This window comes from Ursus arctos, unplaced genomic scaffold, assembly GCF_023065955.2.
Source record: "Ursus arctos isolate Adak ecotype North America unplaced genomic scaffold, UrsArc2.0 scaffold_6, whole genome shotgun sequence".
Lineage (NCBI taxonomy): Eukaryota > Metazoa > Chordata > Mammalia > Carnivora > Ursidae > Ursus > Ursus arctos.
In genome coordinates, this window is record NW_026623078.1 from 23,927,062 (window position 1) to 23,951,902 (window position 24,841).

General features: G+C 43.2%; 2 protein-coding genes across 7 annotated transcripts in view; both read left to right on the forward strand.

The window, feature by feature from the left end:
- Nucleotides 1–1,877: 1,877 nt before the first annotated feature.
- RRS1 (ribosome biogenesis regulator 1 homolog) lies at nt 1,878–4,661 on the forward strand. Its single transcript, XM_026516407.4, has one exon. It carries the CDS (start codon nt 1,990–1,992, stop codon nt 3,085–3,087), a length of 1,098 nt encoding a protein of 365 aa, XP_026372192.2. The 5' UTR covers nt 1,878–1,989; the 3' UTR covers nt 3,088–4,661.
- Nucleotides 4,662–5,010: 349 nt separating this feature from the next.
- ADHFE1 (alcohol dehydrogenase iron containing 1) overlaps nt 5,011–24,841 on the forward strand; it is a 31,441-nt gene continuing 11,610 nt past the window's right edge. The window contains exons 1-10 of one of the 6 annotated variants that reach the window (XM_026516406.4): nt 5,011–5,101; nt 11,905–11,942; nt 13,773–13,819; nt 14,390–14,443; nt 14,622–14,776; nt 14,923–15,119; nt 16,713–16,790; nt 17,925–18,030; nt 20,559–20,711; nt 22,669–22,767. In XM_026516406.4, the coding sequence (XP_026372191.1) occupies nt 5,043–5,101; nt 11,905–11,942; nt 13,773–13,819; nt 14,390–14,443; nt 14,622–14,776; nt 14,923–15,119; nt 16,713–16,790; nt 17,925–18,030; nt 20,559–20,711; nt 22,669–22,767 (986 nt within the window). In that variant the 5' untranslated portion in view covers nt 5,011–5,042. Of the gene's footprint in view, nt 5,485–11,904; nt 11,943–13,772; nt 13,820–14,389; nt 14,444–14,621; nt 14,777–14,922; nt 15,120–16,712; nt 16,791–17,924; nt 18,031–20,558; nt 20,712–22,668; nt 22,768–24,841 lie in introns of all 6 variants that reach the window. The other 5 variants (XM_048212581.1, XM_026516404.4, XM_048212580.2 and 2 more) reach the window with 5 other exon arrangements.

The following is a 24,841-nucleotide window of genomic DNA, read 5'->3' on the forward strand; positions in this document are numbered from 1 at the left end:
ATGAATGAATCAGAAGCTAAGCCAAGCCCAGAACAGCCATATCAATGTCTGTAACACTCCCCTATGGCAAAACACAAAACCTTTTAAGGGTCGAAGCTAGGTTCAAGGCAGTTACCTAATATGGCCTTTGACCTAGCCTTGACCCCCCAATATGGGTGGTATTAAAGACTTGGTGCTGAGTGTTAAGACAAGGGCAGAAAAACCCCTGCAAATCCTAAAATGTTTTCTGTTTGTTTACAGCAGCTCTATTCATAACTGCCACCTAAAATGCTTTTAGAAAAGAGGAAGAAAGAAGATTGTAGCACACTAACACACAATGTGCTCACTATATGTGTGATAAGTGAATGAACAAAGGGAAGCTGAGGAAAGATAGTGAGCTCCAGAAACCAAACTCAGGGGGCAGGTACAGTAGATGGGACTGTGCCTAATGCCCTCCCTAGCTGAAACTCAACTGAATCTATTTCCTAAGGGCTATTATATCCATTTCCATGGGTAATTTTCCAGCATAACCCCCTCTTGACCACTCCCAACTTCCCATTAAAAAACCAAACCAAACCTGTAAGCCACACAATCAGCCATGTGCCTCCCAAACTTGATGTACATACTCATCACCCAGAGATCTTATTAAAAGTGAAGGTTCTGAATCATTACATCTGGGTTGAGGCCAGAGACTCTACAATTCTAACTTCTCAGGTGATGCTATGCTGCTGATCTACAGACCACACATTTTGTGTCTCAAGGGCCTGAAAGACATTGCAGAGAATATACCTGTCATCTTAAAGCGAGGGTTAAGATAATTCCTGCTCCCGCATTTCTTAGTTGTATAACCTTAGACAAGTCGTTTTACTTCTCTGAGCCTCCTTCTGTGGAATATGGTGATTAGTAAATCGCTTACTTATATTTATTGAGTTCTTACTATATACCAGGAACTAATGTTCCATTTTTTCAACTTATGAATTGGACTTAGGTTACTAACAACCTGTCCAAAGTAGGTACCGTAAACCTAGATGTGATTCTAGGTAGTTTGACCCAAGAACCTGGCGTATAATCACTGTATAAGATTATAGGGCTATTATAGAACGATTGGAAAGGTTAATAATTAGTATTTCGCTAACATTTGTTAAGTGCTCATATGTTCCACACCGAGCTCCCTCAGAGGCATATTAACTCATTTATCCTTATAATAGCCCTAAGAGGTAGGTACTATTACCACCGACCTCATCTTACAGGTTTTAAAATAGGCCCAAATACCCAAAGGTCCAACAGCAGTCAGCATTGGAACTCAGGCAGCTTCACTGCAGAGCCCAGCGCTCTTTTGCCACAAGCCAGGAGAGGATTCGATCCAGGGGCTCTGGGCTACCAGACCTCAGCTCGCCGGGGTGGGCGCATCCCCGTGCCCACTTAGGGCAGTCTAACTGCCAGCCCTGTTCGCTCGCAAAGCAAACCAAATCTTCCACAACTAGCTTTATGTGCATCTGGGGGAAATGTCTTTCTCGGTCGACACCCAGGAACCCCATGAACGGGTCCAGGCTCTGGTAAAAATAAAATTTATGTAGTCCCAGAAAGCGGAGAAGCGAAACATCTTGTGAACTGATTTACACTGCAATTGTTAACTGTCGCTCCGGGACCCCCTCAAACCGCGGCGCCCAAAATCTGCACCTCCCCCTTCCGCCGGTGCATCCTGGGAGACACAGTCCCAATTGGGCCCTGGAATTTGTAGTCTAGGTTCCTGGCGCTAGCACCGCCTACCTCCCGGCTCTCTCGAAAAGCCGCTGGTAATCCCATTTGCTCTCCAACACTGCTCTCTGCCGGCTTTTTCTCGGGTTGCCGGGACTGTGAGTCTGTTCCGGCTGCTCCGGAAGCTAAGCTTTCTCTTCCGGAACGAGCTTCTCGGCAACCGCACGTGGTTGCGTTGCCCCGGCTTGAGCCCGTCTTGGCAGAAACGTAATTTGAACTGTCTCCCCGGAGCGAGTGAGCCCAGGGAGAGCCATGGAGGGCCAGAGTGTGGAGGAACTGCTGGCAAAGGCGGAGCGGGACGAGGCAGAGAAGCTGCAGCGCATTACGGTGCACAAGGAGCTGGAGCTGGAGTTCGACCTGGGTAACCTGCTGGCCTCAGACCGGAACCCCCCGACGGGGCTGCGGCGCGCGGGACCCACGCCGGAGGCTGAGCTGCAGGCCCTGGCGCGGGACAACACTCAGCTGCTCATCAACCAGCTGTGGCAGCTGCCCACGGAGCGCGTGGAGGAGGCGCTGGTGGCACGGCTGCCGGAACCCACCACTCGCCTGCCGCGCGAGAAGCCCGTGCCCCGGCCGCGGCCGCTTACACGCTGGCAGCAGTTCGCGCGCCTCAAGGGCATCCGTCCCAAGAAGAAGACTAATCTGGTGTGGGACGAGGTGAGTGGCCAGTGGCGACGCAGGTGGGGCTACCAGCGCGCCCGCGATGACACCAAGGAATGGTTGATCGAGGTACCCGGTGGTGCCGACCCCTTAGAGGACCAGTTCGCCAAGCGGATCCAGGCTAAGAAGGAACGGGTGGCCAAGAATGAGTTGAACCGGCTGCGTAACCTGGCTCGCGCGCACAAGATGCAGCTGCCCAGCGCGGCTGGCATGCACCCTACGGGACACCAGAGTAAGGAAGAATTGGGCCGCGCCATGCAGGTGGCCAAGGTCTCCACCGCCTCTGTGGGGCGTTTCCAGGAGCGCTTGCCCAAGGAGAAGGCTCCCCGGGGCTCCGGCAAGAAGAGGAAGTTTCAGCCCCTTTTCGGGGACTTTGCAGCAGAGAAAAAGAGCCAGTTGGAGCTGCTGCGGGTGATGAACAGCAAAAAGCCTCAGCTGGACGTGACTAGAGCCACCAATAAACAGATGAGGGAGGAGGACCAGGAGGAGGCTGCCAAGAGGAGGAAAATGAGCCAGAAGGGCAAGAGAAAGGGGGGCCGACAGGGTCCTGGGGGCAAAAGGAAAGGTGCCCCGCCCAGCCAGGGAGGGAAGAGGAAAGGGGCCTTCGGAGGCAAGATGAATTCTGGACCGCCTCGCTTGGGCGGGAAGAGGAAAGGAGGACACCACCAAGGAGGAAAGAGAAGGAAATAATTTTCACCCTCGAACCCTTCTGTAAACCAAGAACTATACTAAATGTTAAGTTTTAGTTAACGAGGGGGGTGGGGAGGGATGTTGCAGCAGGTGGCCGCAGCCTTCACTGAGATTGAGCTTGAAGGATAGACTGCCCTCCCCCCAAGATAGTATGTAAATGTTGGACTCTTCAAATTAATGTTTTTCCCACAACCCAGAATTTGGCTGGAGATTAAAGGATGTATTTGAGGACATAAGAATCCGGGAAAGAATTTGGTGGAAACTGGGAATGAGTTCTGTTTTTTAAACAGACATCTTTTTTTCTTTTAACTTTGGATATATTGTGAGGGAGAAATCAACTTTTTTATAACAAGGGAGTGTATCAAATGGGAACGGAAAGATTACATTTTCAAAACTGGATTTATAAGTAACTCTTACAAAGGTTATTTAATAAAAGTGTGTATCTTAGGTTACTTTTGACATTTTGGTTATTGGTAGAAATTCTAAGTAAAGCCAGGGGATACCTGGTTCAGATTATTTTAATTTACTTTCTAAAAAACATAAAGCGGGCAATTTATGGTGATTTCAGTGATAACAAAAGAAATATGAGTTTTTCTAATAAGTATCAGATATAATATTGAAAGTGCAGTACAACTGGTGTCTCTTTGAAAAAGGATTCTATGCTTTTTAATACTGTGAAAACACTGATTTGCTGTAAATTGTAAATTGGGCTTCACTAAATAATGGTAATAATCCTCATTAATCCAGGAAATACTTAAAACTTTCTCAACATTTATGTCCCCAGTTTTTTTTAAACTTCAGGTAGGGTCTGTTTTGAGAAGAGAGAAACCCACCAAACCTTTACTGGAACACTTATCTTTGACTCTTTCGTCAAACTGACCTTAACTGGTTCGATTAGGAGGTCAAATGTTCATAGCTTTTATGGGTCTCTTTCCCTAATTGATCTCAGTAACTTGTCTTTATAAAAATGAATTATTTCCTGAAGAGGATTCATAGTAGACTAGAATCCAGAGGAGCCTTTTTGCTGCTGTTACAGCCCCATGAGCCACTCTACTCTGGTTTTTGATCTGACAGTTGATAGGAAATTAAAGTTGGGAGTTCATTTTGTCTTTTTTCAGTGTTTCCTCATTTTTATAAGTTATCTTTAGAAATCACTGTGGAAGAAAAGATTAATTCTAATTTCATGATATATTACTAAAAACACAGGTGTTCAATTGTCATTGTCTTAGGATACTTTCTGATTAAGTTAAAGTCGAACTTTGCCATCATTGATCAACTCTCCCACTGGGAAGTGGAGCACTTGGCCTATAGTGTAATCATGTAAAGTTTTTAACTACTCATGAAACCATTTAATGGTACCTTAACTTCATCAAAAGCTGTTATAGAGCACTTAACACCTTTTTAGTTCTCAAATGTCCAGGGTGTTTTGTTACTGTTTTGTTTTGGGATTTTTCTGTTTTTTTGTTTTTAGACTTAATTTAGCAGTTGGACAGCACTGGCACTGTAAAAAAAAAAGAAAAAACCTCGGGCTTTTTGCAAGGTCCTTATTTACTATTAAAACGGTTTAAATGCAATGTCTTAATTTATTTGGAAAATAGGAAGGCAAAGTAGAATTTTAAAGGAATCAGTGGAAAAAGAATGCCCCTGTTTACCTCCCTTTCCCCATATCCCCAATATGTGAAATAAAGGGTTTTAAGTAGAGAGACTGAAGTACCCACGATCCTACAAAGCAGTTACCTTTGGGGCAATTTCAGAGGTGGATGGTGAGACTGCGCTTTAGATTTCTACCCGTGGGAAAATGATACTGATCAAGAGGGCTAACGCTGGGGCAGGAGATTGAGCATAGGGGGTGGGCAGTCTCGGCCCAGTGGGCGGGAGCAGGAGGGCGGTGGCCGGGATTGGCCGGCGGAGGGGGCGGGGGGAGGAGGGGCTACTGGAAGGAAGACTGCACGGCCATGGCTGCAGCCACGCGCGCCCGGGTCGCGCACTTGCTGAGGCAACTGCAGCGAGCAGCGTGAGTGCAGGGCCGGCGGGCGGGCAGGGGACCAGAGGATGCCGCCGTGCCCACGCAGCCCCTCTGGGTGCGACCCGCCGGGCCCCCCGCGGTCTTAGCGTACGTTACTTACAAGAACTCGTTACTTACAAGAACTCGAGGAAGGGGATACCATTGCGCGTGCCCTCTGCACGTCAGAGCCGTGCGCCAGGTCGGACCGCATTGTAGCGGGGTGCCATGCAACCACGCACAGAGCAGCGAGGCAGGTTGCACCCTGCTTGTTCTACGTTAAGGAAACAGGCCCAGAGAGGACAGTGCCTGGTCCATATCAAGGCAGACATTGGAGGGCGTGGCACAGCGACCGAAACAAATTCATGTATCCAATCAACGCATTTGTATTGGGTGTAAGTTACGTTCCAAAAACTATTCTAGGTGCTGGGGATACAAAGGTGAAAGACTCTGGAGCAGTTTAAACTCTAGCGGGTAATTGGTGAGGGGACAGGGTTTGTGAACGGGCCTGTGAGGAACAGAGAGGACAGGGAGTGCAGAAGAGAAAGATGGATGTGAGAAATCACCTGGAGCTTCACGCCCTGGCGTGTACAGGGAGTCAGGGTATTAAATGTTACGACATGCCTGACTCCCCGTCCAGAAATGCGAGGTATATAGTAGCCACCTGATAAATATTTGTGCAATGTACAAATGCACAAGTCAGCCTGGGAAAACATGTAAAATTTTGAGCTAACAGGTAGAAATAAGGGGAAAGAAGGGTGACTAGAGAGGAATTTCAGGTAACTGGGAAGAACAGCACTACTGGCAAGAGATGTAGTTCCAGGATCTAAAAGTGGCTAAAATCTGGATCTACCTTCATAGAAGAAAGTGAGGATGGAGAAGATAGACCCTGAATAAGAATATAGCACTTATTAGGCACTTACTATGTGCCAGGCACTGTCCTACATGCTTTACATATACTATTAATTGTAACTGTAATCCTTACAACAACCCTATGCCATACTGTATTATCCTCATGTTACAGATTTTAAAAAAAAGCACGAAGAAAAGGAATCTGTCCAGTGTCACACAGCTAAGCAGATGGCACAACCATAATTTGAACCCAGATAGTCTAGCTTCACGGCCCTTGTTCTCAGTCCTATGCTAAAGAATTTGAATTATGTCCTGTAGATAATGGAAAGTTATGGAAGCAATAGTTCTCACTGTGAAACACTAATACTTTGAATGCCCCATGGGGGGGGGGGTGGAATTCCATGGCTAAATAAATGGGAAACTGCTCACTACTGTGAGCAGTCAACAGGGTTGCTCTAAGAAGTCAACAGGTTGAAAAAAAAAGGTTAGCTGTATTTAAACTCTTTGTTCTAATCTGTGTTCTCATAAAATTTTTATCAAGCAACACTATTCATATCTCTTGGAACCAGTGTCATGTAGAACATGTTTTTGGAATGGTTGTATGACAAAGGACATGGCATCAGCTTTCTGGTGGCAGTATACAGTGGAGAAGAAAGACCAAAAGTAAAGGTGCTAAAAGGTGATGGCTTCAGGTACCAAGGGGAGGCTGCTGGTACAAGGGGTAGATGTGAGAAATACTGAGGAGTCCATTAAAATCAGGATTGTGTATCTGATCGGTGAAACAGAAGGAGAAGTTGAAGTTTCTGGCTGGGGTATCAGGTAAACATTGGGGCCATTTACCAAGATGGGGACTATAAGAGCATTAGCTTTAAGAGGAAGATGATAACTTACCTGAGGAACTTCAAATTGGACACACCTCAGGTACATCCAGGTGAAGAAGACCTTCAGCAGGTAATAGACTATATTGTTCTGGAGCTCAGGAGTGAGTTGGAACTCACCCACGTGTATAGAGGACAGCTGAAACTGTGGGTGTGGAAGCAAAGGCCTTAGCAAACTGTGAACCTAGAAGAGTTGAGAATGAGGTCCCCAGGAGCAGCAATGTGTTAAAGCAGGAGTGGCAAAATGGGGCTTATTTTTTAAATAGGGTATGCATTTAAAAAGTTGGAGATTTCAGATAAAAATGTTGGAAAATTGGGAAATGGCATCATTGGGCCCACATTTCACCTGGAAGGTCTGCCAGGGCTGAGGTGAAGTGGTGGCCACCTCCTCTGAACAGGGCAAGCATCCCAGCTTCCTGAGAGACCCTGGCATAGAGCCCGCCATTCATTCTGCACAGCAGCTACACAGCCGGCCAGCAGCTCTGACCTTTCATTTACATTATCTACCAGCCTCCTTAGGGACTTGGATTTGCAAATGATTTGCACTTTGAATGGAGGGAAAGGAGCCAGTATTAAAGGACAGGAACATGGTCAGGGAAGTAGGAGAAAGCCCAGGAGGGAAGGACTGCACAATCACTGCAGATTTGCAGTGTTTTCATTCATGGGGTACAGCAAGAAACAAAACAACCTGATATCCCTGGTGTGTAAGTGTGTAGGTATATTACATGTTGATAGGTATTAAAGAGAAAGTAAAGGAGGATGGGTCGTTGGAGGAGGGGATGCAATTTTAGAGAAGATGGACAGAGAAGACCTCACTGTATTAGTTTCTTATTGCTGCTGTAACAAATTACCATGAACTTGGTGGCTTAGAACAACACACATTTATTCTCTTACAGTTCTGAGGTCCAAAATCAGTTTTATTGGGTCAAAATCAAGGTGTAAGAGGGCCATACTCCCTTCAGAGGTTCTAGAGGAGAATCCATTATCTTGCTCTTTCCAGCTTCTAGAGCTGCACTTTTTGCAACAGTAGACCATAGCTCCTTCCTCCATCTTCACAGCCAGCAATGTAGCCACTTGCTTCAGTGGTCACATTGCCTTTCTTTATGTCAAATCTCCTTCTGCCTGTCTTGTATAAGGATGCCTCTGATTATATTTAGGGCCCACCCAGATAATCCAGGATAATCTTTCCATCACAAAATCTTTAATTTAATCACATCTGTAGAGTCCCTTTTGCTGTACAATGTTCACAGGTTCCAGGTATTAGAACCTGAATATCTTCAGAATCTCAGCCAACCACACTCACTGAGAAGGTAACTTACAGAAAGACCCATGGAAGGAAGGAGTGAGCTGTGTGGCTCTCTGGGAAGGTACTGAGAGATGGAGAATACAAGCATGGTTTTAGAACATGGTGACTGAAGCAGAGTGAGTGAGGGGAAGATGAGGTCAGAGATGTTGGGGGCCAGAGGGGGGCAGCCAAGGATGAGTTTGGCCTAAACAACTGGAAGGATGAAGTTGCCATTTAACTGGGGTGGGGAAGAGGCTTTAAGGGAAGACCAGGAGCTGAGTCTTAGGCAGGAGCTGAAATGCCTAATAAACATTCAAGTGGAGATGTTGGAGGAGGCAGCTGAATCGAGTTTAAGCAAGACATATAAACCAGAAGGATAAAGGTGGAAACCATCAGCACAGAAGGCACTCAAGACCATGAGATAATAAGGTGAGGTCACTCAGGGAGTGAGAGTAGAAAAAAAGAGAAGGATCCACAGGCCCAACCCTGGGACCCTCCAGCATTCAGAGTCAACAGCATGAAAAGAAACTAGGCCAGGAGCAGCCTGGAAGCCAAGGGAAGAAAGTGTTTCCAGGGAGAAAGGAGTGGATAGGAGGATGCTGCTGACAGGCTGGGCAAGATGAGGACTGAACTGAGAACTGAGTGGTATATTAGCAAGGTAAAGGGCATTAGTGACCTGGCAAGCTGTTAGTGGAGTCATAGGGCAAAGATCAGTGGGAGGGGACCCAGAGAGAAAGCAGAGAAACGAGAGAGCAGGTACAGTCAGCTAAGGACAGGGACAGTGGTGGGGGCAGCATCAGCAGAGAGAAGAAGGACAAGAGAAGGTTGTTGTTAATATAAAAAGGGAAAAACAATATTTTATGCTGGTGGATAAGATCTACTGGGAGGGAAACTTTGATGATACAGGACAGAAAGATGATACAGTGATGTCCTTGAGTAAATGAGGGGAGGTTGAGATTTAGTGCACAGGAGAGGGGCTGACCTTTCCTGAAAGCTTGGCCAGTTTATCCTGCCGAGTGATACTGGGAGGAAGGCCAGAATAATCAGGCCAGAGCCAGAGATTGGGTAAATGTGACCTTTGCTCTACCCGTGGTTTCTTCAGCTTCTCAGGAGGAGTAGAGAAGCCCATCAGTGGTTTCAGGCTATCATAAGGTGGGGGAACCCACAGTCTGTTCTCCCTACCCCTGCTCGGTTCTGTGTCTTGGCACACCAGGAAAGAGAGAAAAAGCTCAGAGGATTTTAAACATTAAACATCTACATTTATTTATTTATTCATTTACTCATTCCTTCAATCAATATTCTTTCAATCAGTGTTAGTTTGTGCCTGTTATACAATGCTAGCCATTGCGGATAAAGTTGTGATAAAGGGTAGATCTAGTTTTGCCACCATGAAATTTACAATCTAGAGGCAGACACAAACGAGAGTGGTACCAACAATACAGCGTGATAATAGTTCTAGTGGAGAGGGAGGCATGGTACAGACCACAGAGGGAGAGTGCCTGAGGCCTCCAGCCTTAGGGAAGACTGCCCAGGGGAAGTGACATTTGAACTGACACTAGAAAGGACACTAATTACCTGGAAGAAGAGGGAGAAACATGTTCCACGCAGAGGAAATAACAAGGACAAAGTTCCGGAGGCAAGGAAGAGAATGTTTGGCCCATTCAAGGAAAAGAACAAATTTTCCAGGAGCTCCAGAGATGGAGGGAGATGAGGGACCAGGCTAGAGAGATTAGCTGGGCCAGTGAGGCAGGGCCAGGTCTGAACTTTATCCAAAGAGTCATGGGAGGGAGTGGGGGGGGCCATCATTGGAAATTAGCCCCTAACCAGTGTGTGGCAAAAGTGGAGCCAAGAGAAGCCTGTTAGGGACTCTAGTTATCCAGACGAGAGATGACACTGAAACCAGGGATTAGCAGAGGACCCACAAGAAGTGGGTGGATTTGGGTAGAAAAATATTGGGGGGACTTGATGAGTGGTTTGCTATGAAGGGTAAGGGGTGAGCCCAGGATAGTACCCAGTATTTAAGGAATGAGCAAAGTGGAAAAGGAGCTTGAGAAAGAATAATTAGAGGAAGCCCAGGTGAGTAGGGAGTCCTAGAAGCCAAGGAAAGCATTTCACCCCTCCAAGGAGGGGGTGGCCCAGTGTTCATTGCTAGGAGAGCAAGGTGCAAGGGGGTGGGGAGTCTGAGAAGTAGGGATACAGCAGGAAAGCTGGGAATTGTTGAGACAGCAGCCAGATTTCAGAAAGCCAAGCAATGTGTGGGAGGCAAGAAAATGGAGTCAGCAGACCTAGGCCAGGAGGGGAGACCCAGAGAGGGTGAGCAAGTCAGAGGGGACAAGAGGGTGAGACTTTGAAGCATGAAACTCTTAAATAAAATGACAAAGATCAAGTGAGGGGGGGAAGACTAGGAAACACAGAACAGATGAAGGCCCCAGGAAGGCAAGACAGGATGGGATTCAAACCACAAGAAGTAGAAATGATTAATCAAGGCGGCCTCAGAACCTTAAAAATATAAAAAGAAGGGGGAGGGCTGTACTAAAGCATGTGCTCCCACAGTCCTGGGCATGGGAAAGTTTTGAGTCTGGACATTTTCTTCCCCTTGCCTCCACTTTCTTGTCCTTGGATGGTGTAAAGCGGGGAAAGTTCACCAAAGAAAGTCCACCTGTGAAGGACAACGCCTTGGCCTTGCCTGCTGTGTTTTCCCTGGGCAGGCTGTGAGAATGGTTCACGCCCGTGGGATGCTCCCGGGACTCTCAACACTTGGCATGTTCGGCCGTGTCCAGGAGGTGGCAGCCTTGACTCATGGTGGCGCTCACACCCGCTTCCCGGGTCCGCTTTGACTTAAATCTGTTTTTGAAGTGTTGACCACCCCTGAATTCAACACTTTTCCTTCCTTCTCCACCTCCCCCCTCAGATGTTTTCGCTCCAAATTGGAAGGGGGGATGGGGAGGTTATGCACTCACGTATCTACTGGGACCCCACTAGGTCAAGAAATAGAAACATGTAACCCTTCTGCGACGCTCAAACGCATAGGGAACAGGAGAAAGGGGCTGTGTGAAGGAAACGGGAGGCGACTGGACTGGGACGGGAAACAGAGCCAAAGGTAGAGAAGTGGACTGGGAACTGAGAAGAGGAGGGATTAGGGAGGAGAGGGTGACGGGCAAGAGCGCACTTCAGGCCACTGGGGAGGTGGGGGAGGGGGGGATAAGGCTGCTGGCACTGGGGAGGGGACCAGCACGTGAAGGAGCCGGAGGGGCTGGAGGGTCCACGGGGCTGGGCCGAGAAAGGATGGAGGTGCAGGGAGGTGCAAGGTGACCAGTAAGGCCTGCAGGCCCAGTGAGGGCTTCTCAGAGGTTCGGGCCCAGAGTCTGTTTCAAGAAAATTAAACACCTTGAAGACAATTGGAAAATACAAGTTCCCTGGGTGGGGGTAATGGGAGGGGAGGTGCATTGAGTAGTTAACCTTGGGTCAATCTGGTCAAAGCTAACCTGGTAAGAGACCTGGGACCTCATAGAGCACTGAGACCCCATCCCAAACTTCCTTGTATCCCCAGAGGGCTTATCTCAGCTTTCCGCAGACATTTATTGAGCACCAATTGAATAATTCCTGAAAGAATGATTCTGCAACACTGGAAAGACTCTGGGTGGACTTTTTGTCCATGATGATTTCTGGGTTTTCCTATGTAGCATTTGCCAATAGCTACTGCTTTGATAGCATCTCAAGACTAGAATGCAGTGTGAGTCACATTAAAGCTTCCTCTCTTTTGGTTTTCTAGTTTCACTTTTTTTTTTTCTTTTCCCTAGATGCCAGTGCCCAACTCATTCTCATACTTACTCCCAAGGTAATAATACATTTTGTGTTTTTAAAGTGGCCAAAATTTCCAATCCCTCCCTTGGTGCTCATAATACATTTGGGCAAAGGATAAATCAAGGAAATCAAGGGATGTGAGAGGGAAGTTGAAATGGTTGCCTTTTCACTCGCAACTGGTACTATCTTGTTCTAATTATATGATGGTAGCTGAAAGTGTGCTGATTGATTATATGTTTGGCTCAAGTATATATTTAATGCTATTTATAATGTTTTTCTATTTCAAATGGAATTATTTGCCAAAGCTAAAAATGAGGGCACAGATGGGATTTTAAGATTGTCTGAGTTAATCAAACAGAATTAATCAAGATGAAATCTTAGGACAGTTTTAATACATCTCAGGAAAGAAAGAGGCTAAAGAACTAAGTGGTCCCTAGAAGGAAAAAACTTGTTTGCATCAGTTTTTTAAAAATAATAACATTCTATTTCTTAGTAATTAAAAATAATGACGAAAGTTTTCAGTTCCCACAAACATCTTAATCCTTCCCAACTCCATTGTCCACGGAGCAGCAGGAAGCTCATTGTAGCTTCAGCGTGTCCTCAGAATGTCACATGAATTACTGACATAAAAACTGATTTCACCTCTTAGAAGGAAAGGTCAAATCTAAACAGCACAGTGAGAATGGAAACGAGGGGGGCTACCCATACAGGAAACTAAGCAGAACCCACAGAGAAGCCTGCTGGGGAGTAGAAGAGATATGACTGAGGGCTTTTTCCTGCCACTGGTGTGGCTCACCATTTAGTACAAGCCAAGGGACCTCCAAGTCATTAATGACCGTCTGCTTGGTGAAAGCATGCCCAGCCTTTTAGGTCCTCATGGACATTTGCAGAATTTTGTCTTTAGCTGGTTCTTTCCAATTCTTAGTTCAAAGAATTAGTAGTCTCCGAAAGATAATCTCACTGTTTTCTAGGATTCAATTTATGTCTTTTCCTAAACTTCAGTAGCAAGAGTAATAGATTATTTCTTTAAAGTGGATAAGAATCAAAGAAATTTGAATTTGATTAAGGATACCCTTGCCCTCAGGAATCCAAAGGTAGATAGCTGTCTAGTTGTGGTCCCTTGTTGTATTTAAAAAAAAAAAAAAAGGTAGTGGAAATTGTTGTTGCAGACTTTTTTTTAATCTTATGACTGACCAAGAGTGATGAAAACAAGGATAAAACTCATTAAGTGGGGCCTTCTTGTTCTAATGTGACACGAAATAATTTCTGCCATAACTAAAACCTGATAACATTACAAAGAAAAAGCAGTTTATAAAAATTTTTATTAAATTTCACAAAAGAACGAAATTTTTACATGCTTTACCTTGAAAAATATAAATATCTTACCTGTGATAATTTCTTCTCCATGGAAAAAATTTAATTCAAACAACTGATTGCAGTTGTTATAAGAAGTGTAAGCAGGACTCTAATTAGTGAATTTACTAATAGTTGTTCTCTAACAGTAGTCCAGTAACAGTAATCTAACTCCAGAGTCTAGAGAGTTTTTTTTTTCTAGAGGACTTTTAGATATTGTTTCAAAAGTATATTTTAATTTCAATGAAGAAGATATTTTAAATAACTGTTTTCACACAATCAGCATCAAGTTAGCATTACATTCTCTTAAAATGCAGGTTTTAATTTCAATTTGACAGGCAACAATGAAACTTGAAAATATATTTTAGCTAAGGCTTTTTCTTTTCTCTTTAGGTAAGGCTTTTTAAGGGAGATGCTTATGTTCACCGCTGAAATACAAATTTATTATCAAAAAATAATATTTTTGCTTTGTTTTTGAGGCCTACTCTGATGCTAATTTCTACATTTCTAGCTCCTGGATTTGCACCTTTTGGGAAAACAACAGATTATGCCTTTGAGGTAGATATAATCAATCCATTCTTCTTTAATGAATGACTTGAAAAAATACTAGAGTATTTTGCTAATGCATTATTATTTCATTTGAAATCTACTATTAATTGGTGTTCCCTAATCTCATTATTTGATCAGACCTTGTTTAGCGAAGTACCTCATTGGGGATAATGGAATACAAATCTTCTGATAACATGAGTAATGTCTAGAATACAGTCTGTCTTTTGTTCAGCCATCAAAACAGGACAAATTCCCAGTTCTACAAACTCTCCAACTTATATATGTTGTATGTTACAGTTTAGTTTTGTACTTATAACAATCCTAAAAAAGGTCCAAGTAATCTTTTGAAGCAAGAATAAAGGAGCAATGAATTCTGATGAATTTTTATCCCACTGTAATTACATAATTATTTGTTTAAATCTCTGTCTCCTCCTATTTCAGGAGTCGTAAATTAAAATGAAGGCCATGCTAAGGAATATATAACTTTATTCTCTACACAATAAGGAACCATTCAATTCATTTATAGGTTTTTAGAAATGAAACACAACCTATACCTAAATCTTTTTTTTTTTTTTTCAGATGGCCATTTCAAATATTAGATATGGAGCAGGAGTTACAAAGGAAGTGGGAATGGCAAGTATTTAAGATTCCTACAATCTTCCATTATAAATGTTACAAAACAAATGCAAACTGACAACAATTGAGTCCTTTGTTTTTAAAAATGTACAGTGTTAAGTTTGCCAGAGAGGGAGAGTCTATTACAGTTCTCAGGCAATCAAACCTAACTTATAAATTATTTTTGTTGTTGTAGGACCTACAAAACATGGGTGCTAAAAATGTCTGTTTGATGACAGACAAGAACCTCTCCCAGCTCCCTCCAGTACAAATGGTTATGGATTCCCTAGTGAAGAATGGCATAAATTTTAAGGTTTATGATAATGTGAGGGTGGAACCAACTGATAGAAGGTATTATTTTATTGTTGCTATTTACTTTTTATAGAAGCCAACACATCTCACTGTTGCTTAAAATTTGCTCCAGGCCTCGTTTAATGGTGTGGCAATTTTTTAATGAAAAAATATGACCTAATGTCTTTTATTTTCCCTTCTCCAAGCTTCATGGAAGCTATTGAATTTGTCAAAAAGGGAGCTTTTGATGCCTACGTTGCTGTCGGTGGTGGCTCCACCATGGACACCTGTAAAGCCGCTAATCTGTATGCGTCCAGTCCTCACTCTGATTTCCTAGATTATGTCAATGCCCCCATTGGGAAGGGAAAGCCTGTGTCTGTGCCTCTTAAGCCTCTGATTGCAGGTAAAGACTGTTTGTTTGTTTGTTTGTTTGTTTGTTTATACGTTTTATTTTGCAATTGGCAAAAGGCCTTAGGAAAGATGCAAGCCAGGAATTTTAGGGTATGCGTCTCCAAAGCTTTCTGATTTCTTCATTTCAGTGTAGTATATTGTTTGGAGAGCAGAACAGATAGCAATTCATTTATGTTTAAAATTCTGATCTTCATTATTACACAGAGACAATCTGGGTCAGTGGAAGGAAAGTTTACAGACTTATGCTAGGAAGTCACTGTGTAAAGGAGGAGGGAAGGTTACCGTTTCCATATTAATAGATCCCTCTGTTGGCAGGTTTGTCTTCTAAACCCCTCTCTCCTTTGTCCCATTCTGCCAGCCACTGTGGAGTATAAGGGGAACATTCGCTATTATTTTTCTGGTGTTGACTCAACCCTTTCTTCCACACAATGGCTCTTCAGCTGACCTGGGGCTTTGTCTCTTCTCTGGGACATGTGGCCAGCATGGCTGCATCACTCTGGGCAACATCTGCTCTGTGGCTGCCCTGGGGACAGACACGCAAACCCAAATCAGAATAGCTTGTCTGTCCCAGACAGACCTTGGGATCTTTTGGTCTTTTCTTCCCTCCCTCCCATTTTCTGGCTGTTAGCATATTACTGTTTAAAGTTTTATAATAAAAATGCAGTAACTAGTAACTGGACAATATATGTCTAAAGTTTTGTCCTCTCTCCTCCCCTTTATCTGCCCCTACTGTGTATGGGCCTTGTGATGGTATAGGAGTTAAGTTGAAGGCAGATGAACTGCTTTGACGTGAATGAGCAATCAGCAGGGAGCAACATAATTGATGTCTGGCAAATGGAACCCTCTGGTGAAACTGTGTCAGCATCACACAGAGGGGTGATTAGTAAAGTTTAGAAACTTTACGGAACTACAAAACCACGGAGCCCAGAAAAGGCAGAACGTTACTGTGCTTGCTGCCAAGAGGGAATAAAGATGTCTTTTAGAGAGGCAAATATGAGTTTTCTAACCAAGATGCTGAGCAGCCTGTGTTTGAATACCTAGTTGCAGCTGCATAAGCTCTGGTGCTAGAATTCCCAGAGTTCCTGGCTGTTTACACAGAAAGAGACATTACACATACATGTTAAATATACACACACGTTAATATTTACATGGACACCATACATACATGTTAGGCCTATATACATGTTGGCACAGGCACGGACATCATACATCTGTGTTAATACAGATACAGGTATCACACATACTCATCAAAGTGCACGTATATGTTAGACATGCCTACATGTTGGCAGACGTGGACACCATGCATGTGAACCGTGTGCGTATTAATGCAGCCACTGCCATCACATGCACAATAAACCTGCGTGTTAATGCAGACATACATACTATTATGCATGTGTGTTAATGCAGACATGGACATACAGGTGCAGCATACATGCAGATTAATATAGATACAGACCTCAGGTGAGCAACAGCGGCATCAGAGCTTCCTTCTCTAACTTTGTTCCTTGCTTCCTAAGGCTGAATTAAGTATCTCCACTGACCTTTATTTAGATGCATTATGTAAATTAATATTATTTTGTTCAAGTCCCAACTACCTCAGGAACTGGAAGTGAAACTACGGGTGTTGCCATCTTTGACTATGAACACTTAAAAGTAAAAACTGGTAAGAACTGTGCCTGTAAAAATTGTGTTTAATTCTCTCTCTTACCTTTCAACCCCATCTCCTTTTGTTTAATCCTAATATTTCAAAATCAAGGAGTTATAGAGTTAAGGAAAGTGTATGTGTGTGTGTGTGTGTGTGTGTGTTTTCTTTCTTTTTCCAAGTACATATCAAAATATGAAACAGTCTAATAAACTCCTTTTTGAGAATTACCTATAAAAGCATATTGAAATGCCATAATCTTGATTGGTCATTTCTCTGCCCAAGTTAGTAACTGTATGTCAGTGGTGAATGATTATTCCCTTTCTTGGACATCTTTTCAACATTTTTTTTCCTTTCAACATTTTAAATCAATTTCATTGAGATATAATTTTTATATAATAAAATGCATACATTTTAGGAGTCAGTTTGCTCAATGTTGACAAATAGATACAGCCATGTTAGCCAATCAAAGTATAAAACATTTCCATCACTCCAGAAAGATCCAAAGGTCCCAGGCAGAATAAATTGATATTTGACTGCACATTTATAGTAACATCTCTTTTTAAAATTAAATGACATTATCGTTTGACATTATTAAAGATAATAGTAGCCAATACTTGAATTCTACCTTACGGTTTTTCAAAGACTTTTATATAATATTTTCTAATATGATCCTTACATCAGCTATGAAGGATAGAAGCCCTATGTTGTCATGATCTAATCTAACAAAGAATTCAGAGTGACTAAGTGCCTTGCCCAAAGATACACAGTAAGCTGCAGAACCAGGACCCAAACCAGTGGTGTGCTAGTAAACCAGCTCTCTGGAATTTAATCAGTAAATAAGCCCCAATGGGTAGTATTGGCTAATTTCTTTGGTGTAAATACTCCCATCATAGCCAGTGACATCATTCAAACTGGAGTTGGAAAGAGATGTGCACACCTGGCTCCTTCAAACCAGAAGGAGCTTCAGATCTACTGAAAAACCCAGGTTTCTGACTCCAGGTCTCTTTCCAACTGTTCTTGCTGCCTCCCTTCACGAGAATGAATCTTATCTCATATTTTTAATGTTTTAGGAATAAATTGTTATCCTAAAGTAACTTAATTTTTTAAAATGGTGTCCATACCTATCGCCCCTATTGAAAATACCTATCTTAGGCATTGCTTCCCGAGCCATCAAACCCACACTGGGACTGATTGATCCTCTGCACACCCTGCACATGCCTGACCGGGTAGTTGCCAACAGTGGCTTCGATGTGCTTTGGTAGGTACCGGTGCCAACTGGAGGGGCTTTTCTAGTACCTGAGTCTATAGACAGTATTTTCTTGCTGAAAGCACTTGCTAAGCTTACATCGATTAGTATTCCACAACCACCCCAGCTTTGGCTGTCATTGTCCCCTTTCCTAGATGAAAACATGGAACCTATAAAGGTTGGTGACTAGGTGAGCTCCTGCAGGAGCCACAGACCTGTTCAGGATGGACCATGCCAGCCACGGCGGCTGCCACAGGGACACAGGGAAAGGAGCAGGTGGAGCTGGCGTGCAGCAGCTCAGACCCACAACAACTGCCTCTATGGCTACAGGAAGCAGGAAATTGCCAGGGCTGCCACAGCACGGAAGAGGGCAGGAAAGGGAGCTGACATTTCTTGAGCTGGACTGTGCTCACCGCCTCAGCACTTTGCACACATCATCACTTCACCACAGCTCTGCGCCACACGAGAAAGAAACCTGGCTTGGAGATGTTTAGTAACTTGCCAGAGTCTACTGCATGCTCCCTGGGCCTCAGCGGCAGTATGCTGATGGATCCCTGATCAATGTTCCTTCCAGTGGCCTCACTCACAGTGACCCACGGACACGCTTCACGTTCAGCATGTCCTGAACCACCTATTTCATCCACTTGCACGTGCACATTTTTTCACATCTTAAAATCTGTGGCACAACTGTATGGTTTTCTTCCTCAGTGGTACATTTTTGAAAATGGTGCATCTTATAATGCATGGCATCTTAAATTTGATGAAATCTGATAATTCTCTAACCCCCACCCCACCACCTCACAGCTTCTCCTGAGTCCCTTAAGTTAGTGAGCAGCAGGACTTACCATGAACTTCTTTCTTGTTCCCACACATAGCCAGCATTTTCTACCACTTGTCCTGGTTGAATCTCTCCTATCTGCTCCCTCCTCTCAAGCCTCATCATTCCCACCTTCGTTCAGACCTGCCCAACTCTTGCTTGGACAGTTGCACTAGTCTCCTCATCAGTCTCCCTGCTTCCTTCCCAGAGTCCTTCTGTCTGTCCTGCATTCCAGCCTCAGCAAGCTTTCAGAATGCAATATAATCACCACTCATATACATGCGTGCATGTGCACACACACACACATATACCTGACAAGTCTTTCAGTGGCTTTCCACACCTACTGCCAGAAGACCAAATTTCTTTGGCCCTGGAACATCCCTAATCCTTAGCTCTTCATCTATTTGGAGAATTCGTCTTCCAGTTCCACTGGAGCATTCTTCCCTTGATGGAGCCTTTGCTGACCCACCCCTTTCCTCTCCTCAAGTACAACCAACCACTCCACTCTTTGCTCTTCCCAATTGCCTATACATTCTTTCTAAGACACTCCACTTCACATGCCCATCTCCTTCACTGCACTGTGAGTTTGATGAGGACAGGACCATGATACTTCTCCATCCCTGCCCCTCGGCACAGTGACTGTCACATCATAGGTATTTGGTCACTATCTCCTGACACAGATGCCTCATTCTTACATTGCCCACAGATGGAACAGATTAAGAACCATAAAGCCATAGCATCCATCTACGAACTATTTTATAAAAATTTCCAATGGTTTGTTCAAAAGACATTATCTACTTCTCAGGGGTAGAAATTCTCCATTCTAAGACTGAAAACCATAATTCGTGCCCAAAATAGTTCATGTTATATTGTGTTCCCAATGCATCACTGATCTGGATGGCTATGTTTTTTCTTCTCTCCCACAGTTGATTCATTAGAATTGATGAAAGGCCAGCAGGTGGAGGAAATTCTGAAGCTTGGTTCTTGAAATAGCCAACCTTTAGTTTAGGGCATGTCAGAAAAAAGAACTGAATTTTTTTTTCAGGCCAAAATTTAGTAATAGTGGTGAATTGTAAGTTTTACAATGTGCTGGTCATTGTTCTAAGTACTTCACGTGTACCACCTCATTTAATTTTCACACCAGGACCAAGAAGACATACTATTATCTGTCCTTGTCTTAGAGTCACAGGCTAGAAAGTGACTTACCCCAGGCCTGCAACAGGAAGGTTTGATGCCAGGATTTACAGCTGACCCAGTGTCTGTGTTCTCACTCACTGCACCATATTCCTAATAGGAGGCTCATGTAACTATGACCCTCCTTAGGTAATACGGTATTTGATCAGTAAAAGGTATAAAATGGTAAATATATTTTAAAAGGAGATCATTTTTTAGATTCAGTGCTTTTCTTCATGACCCAAATATGTAAAAATTCAACATCATAAAGATTTATTTGCACTAGAAAGGAGCCATATATAATCCAGTAATACATACTGGTCAAAAAACACCATAGTGCTATTCATATAAACTTCACTATTAATTTCTATAACAACTACTACTGTGGGCAAGAGTCTGACCTGGTGGAACGTACTATGATTATCACTGCTACAGAGCATATCTGCAATGGAGTGAATACTGAACATGTCCAAGAGAGCCTGTAATCTGAATGAAGGGAAAAAAAGAAGAAGGTGCTTTCAATCTGTGTGTTTTAAATATGTCTTATTAGCCATGCCCTGGAGTCCTACACTGCCCTCCCCTACCACATGCGGAGCCCCTGCCCTTCAAATCCTATCACCCGCCCAGCATACCAGGGCAGCAACCCAATCAGCGACATTTGGGCAGTCCATGCACTACGGATCGTCGCTAAGTATCTGAAGAGGTATGTGGCCCAGAGGAGATAGTAACAGAACGGAAGGGGTACCTGGCTGGCTCAGTCAAGCATGCAAATCTTGATCTCGGGGTTGTAGGTTTAAGCCCGACACTGGGTGTTGAAATTACTTAAAAATAAAATCTTTTAAAAAACAAACAAACAACCAAAACAGGAAAACCACATTCCACCCTCACATAAAATGTAGCATGCCAGATCCTGAAATATCCTGAGCGTGCCTGTTCATCAAAAGATCAGTCAGTGGATGTAGAGGGGCACCAGAGACCAGCAAGCTCTGGAAGGATGAAAAGGATGGGGAGGTACGCACATGAGGACAGATGAAACCTGAACCGTTCAGTCTGAAAAGGCAAAGGCAAGGGAACAAAATATGACCCCCTGATTTCTGAAGGATGCATCTAGAAGGATTATTCATCAAAGTCTTGAAACCAGAGCTCAGGTGAGGGAAGATGTCCTTTGAGATTTGGCTACACCAAGAGCTGAAATGAGACCCAGAGAGGCAGATGTTAGCTGTTACCATGCAGGCCCTGTCAAAAGGCACACAGAGTCAGCCCCATAAACAAACTCACATGAACTAAATTTAAGAAATGAACGTGTAGAGTTGTCTGTCCCAGGAGATATAAAAAGCTTTCTAAAAGCTTTCAAAAGATTTATGAATGATGTAGCCATGATTGGCTCCTTAGAGAGCAAACATATACTTAGAGATGAAAGCTGATCCCTGAGACAGTAAGACCTATGCAAAGCCAGACTCACTTTTGCACTTACACATAACAGAAGAAAAGAGCACAGCAGGTTGGACCTAGATGTGAACATGGTGTTTACCCTGGCCCCGAGCTGGAAGCTGCACTAGAGAGGGAGCTCAGACTGCATTTTGTAGTAAAGCAAAGGGAAGGGACACAGCTCTTTCAGGAGACCATCAGAGAGCAGGGTAGCATTTGACTGGGTAGATGCAGAAACAGATAATGGTCAGCCAGTGTGTGAGAGAGGGACAGAAGGCTTGGCAGAGCACAGTGGAAGGTAAGGGAGTATAAAGGACAGAGGAAAGGCTAAAGCCCCATTATCTGCTAAAGCATCTTGGTATTCAGGGAATAAGAACCTAACACTGGGTTCGGAAAGGAGCCACAGTTGCCCAACCATTCCAAATGAAAGGAGATAAAAGGCTGTAGCACTCTTACTTCATAACAGGAAACCTTACTCCAGGCAAAATCGTGAAAAGCAAGCAAGGGGTGGTCTGTCATTCTTGACAGTCTTAGGCTCCTTCCCCAGGACAGGGTTTCTAAGCAAGTGTGTGCAGGATGGTTGAGCTGCATCTGCAAGGGGCCTTTGAGAATTTGCTTTTCCAAAGTGGCGTAGGGACATCTAGAGCGAGCAAAGGCTCATCCTACAATAACATCCCACTTCCATAAGGATAAATATTAAAATAACATGTATAGTTTCCTCAGATACTAAAAGAGGCCTCCAGAGGGTTCTATTTGGGGCAGTGTCACAGAAAGAAAGATGGCTGGGCAGGCTGCATTTAGCCTGCAGGTAGCCCCAGGCGACAGGGACTCATTTCAGAGAAGCAGTCTGGGCCCTGTGCATTCTAAGTGTATGTTTACTCACAGGCCATTCACAGCTGCAGTCAAGGTCACTGACAAATGAAGAAGAAGAATGAGTCTCAGGGCACTTTTCTAGAGCTGCTCACAGTCCAAGGGTCAGTGCTTTGCTTCCCCTGGCACTTTTATCACATGAGCAGCCTGACAGCATTATTTATTATGCTTTTGCCCAAAACCATTGATGAGAAAATATGTTTCCCTTCGGTTTTCATTGAGAAGACAAGATGTCGTTTGAATAAGTTGCCTAATTTTTCTTCCTAGAGGAAAAATTTCTTTTTTCCCAGATCTTTCCCTAAGGCGGCTCTTTATTCACTAGGAAATGCCCATGTTGATGTAGGTATTTATATCATCCACAGGGCTGTCAGAAATCCTGATGATCTGGAAGCAAGGTCTAATATGCACTTGGCAAGTGCTTTTGCTGGCATTGGCTTTGGAAATGCTGGTGTTCATCTGTGGTGAGCAAACTTGAGAGTTTATTTCTTCACCTAAGCTATTGCTTTTATTTTAAAAAATGTTTATAATTTAGGACAAGTGGTAAGGTCTAAATACACTATAGAAAGAAGAAATTTAACTTAGGGTCCTGGAATGTTTTAATTCAAATGTAATTTATTGGGTCATGGAGTTTTAAGTTTTATTATTTTTTTAAAAGATACTCTACTCCTAATGTGGGGCTCAAACTCATGACCCTGAGATCGAGAGTCACATGCTCCACCAACAAAGCCAGCTAGGCGCCCAATAGATTTTTTTTTATAACAGCCTTATTGAGATACAATTCACACACTATAAAATTTACCCATTCAAAATGTATAATTCAGTGGGCTTTAGCATATTCATGGAGTTGTGCAGCCATTACCACAATCAATTTTAGAACATTTTATTACCCTGAGAAGAAATCCCATACCCCTTGGCTGCCACCTATCAATCCTCCTACACCCCCCAGTCTTAAGCAACTACTAATCTACTTTCTGTCTTTATAGATTTGCCTACTCTGGATATTTTATATAAATGGAATTATATGATATTTGGTCATTTGTGCCTTTAACATAGCATAATGTTTTCACGGTTCATCCATACATGCATCAGTATGTCATTCCTTTTTACTGCCAAGTAACATTCCACTGTATGGATATGCCACATTTTATTTCTCCATTCATCAGAAGATGGACATTAGCTGTTTCCACTTTTTGGCTATTATGAATAATGCTGCTGTGAACATTTGTGTACAAGTTTTTTGTGTAGATATATGTTTTCATTTCTACTGAGCATATACTTAGGAGTGGAATTGTTAGGTCATATGGTAACTCTGTGTTTAAATTTTCAGGAACTACTACTATAACCCACAGCAGCTATACCATTTTACATTTCAGTAAGCAGTGCATAAGGGTTCTGATTTCTCCACATCCTCACCATGTGTTGTGGATTTTTAAAACCTCAAATTCAAGAATTTTTTTCTCCTAATCTCTCACAAAAAGAAAGGGATCAGAATCTTTGTCAGTAGCCCAGAACTGATTTGTTTGATCAGAACTTTATTGGTATGATGCCTTAATACCTGTGATCACTGAGAATTAAGAATAGGCCTTTGCTACGGAGGGTGCAGTGAAGTCACCCCCAAACTTGGCTGCTGAGAGCACAGATTGATACCACCTTTCTAAAAAGCAGGTGGGTGGGGCGCCTGCATGGCGCAGTCGGTTAAGCGTCCAACTCTTGGTTTCGGCTCTGGTCATGATCTCAGGGTCATGGGATCAAGCCCTGTGTCGGGCTCCGCACTCGGTGCAGAGTCTGCTTAGGATTCTCTCCCCTTCTCCCTCTGCCCCTCCTGCTTGTTCCCTCTCAGGTAAATAAATAAATCTTTAAAATAAATAAATAATAAGCAATATTAATAAATAAAAGCAAGTGATCAAAACCTCCCAAGAGCTTGAAAAATGTTTATATCCTTGGGCCCACTAATTTTAGTTCTATGAATGTAGCATAAAGAAATCATCATCATCATATGATCAAAGAATTTCCTTATAAGGATAGTCACCTAAGTGGTATGTATAATTGAAAATTTTGGAAACAACTTAATTTCTAACAGTTTGGGAATGGTTCACTGAAGTGCAGTACTCAAAGAATAAAATAAGGCTGTTAAAAATAATGTTTTAGAAGAATAGAAAATGATATGGGAAAATGTTTATAAAGAATAACAAGTAACAAAAGCAATATTTGAAACTGTATGTGCATATGATCGTAAATTAATGATATGCATAAAAAGACCAGAAGAAACATCCTAATGTTTATCTTGAAGAAATAGGATTATGGGCCATTCTAATTTTTACAAAGAACATATACAACTCTTAAAAGAAATCAAACTAAGATGCTGGATATTGTTAGAAAGTTACTTTTGAAAGCTACATGAACCCTTTCACATCACGAAAGAACACTAAGCAATAATTTTCCAAATACTGTGAAGCCCAAGAAAGCCCTTTCTTTCTTGGTATTTTTACATTCCTAAAGTAACCGGCAATTCAGAGAACCAATAGCTTCTGATCC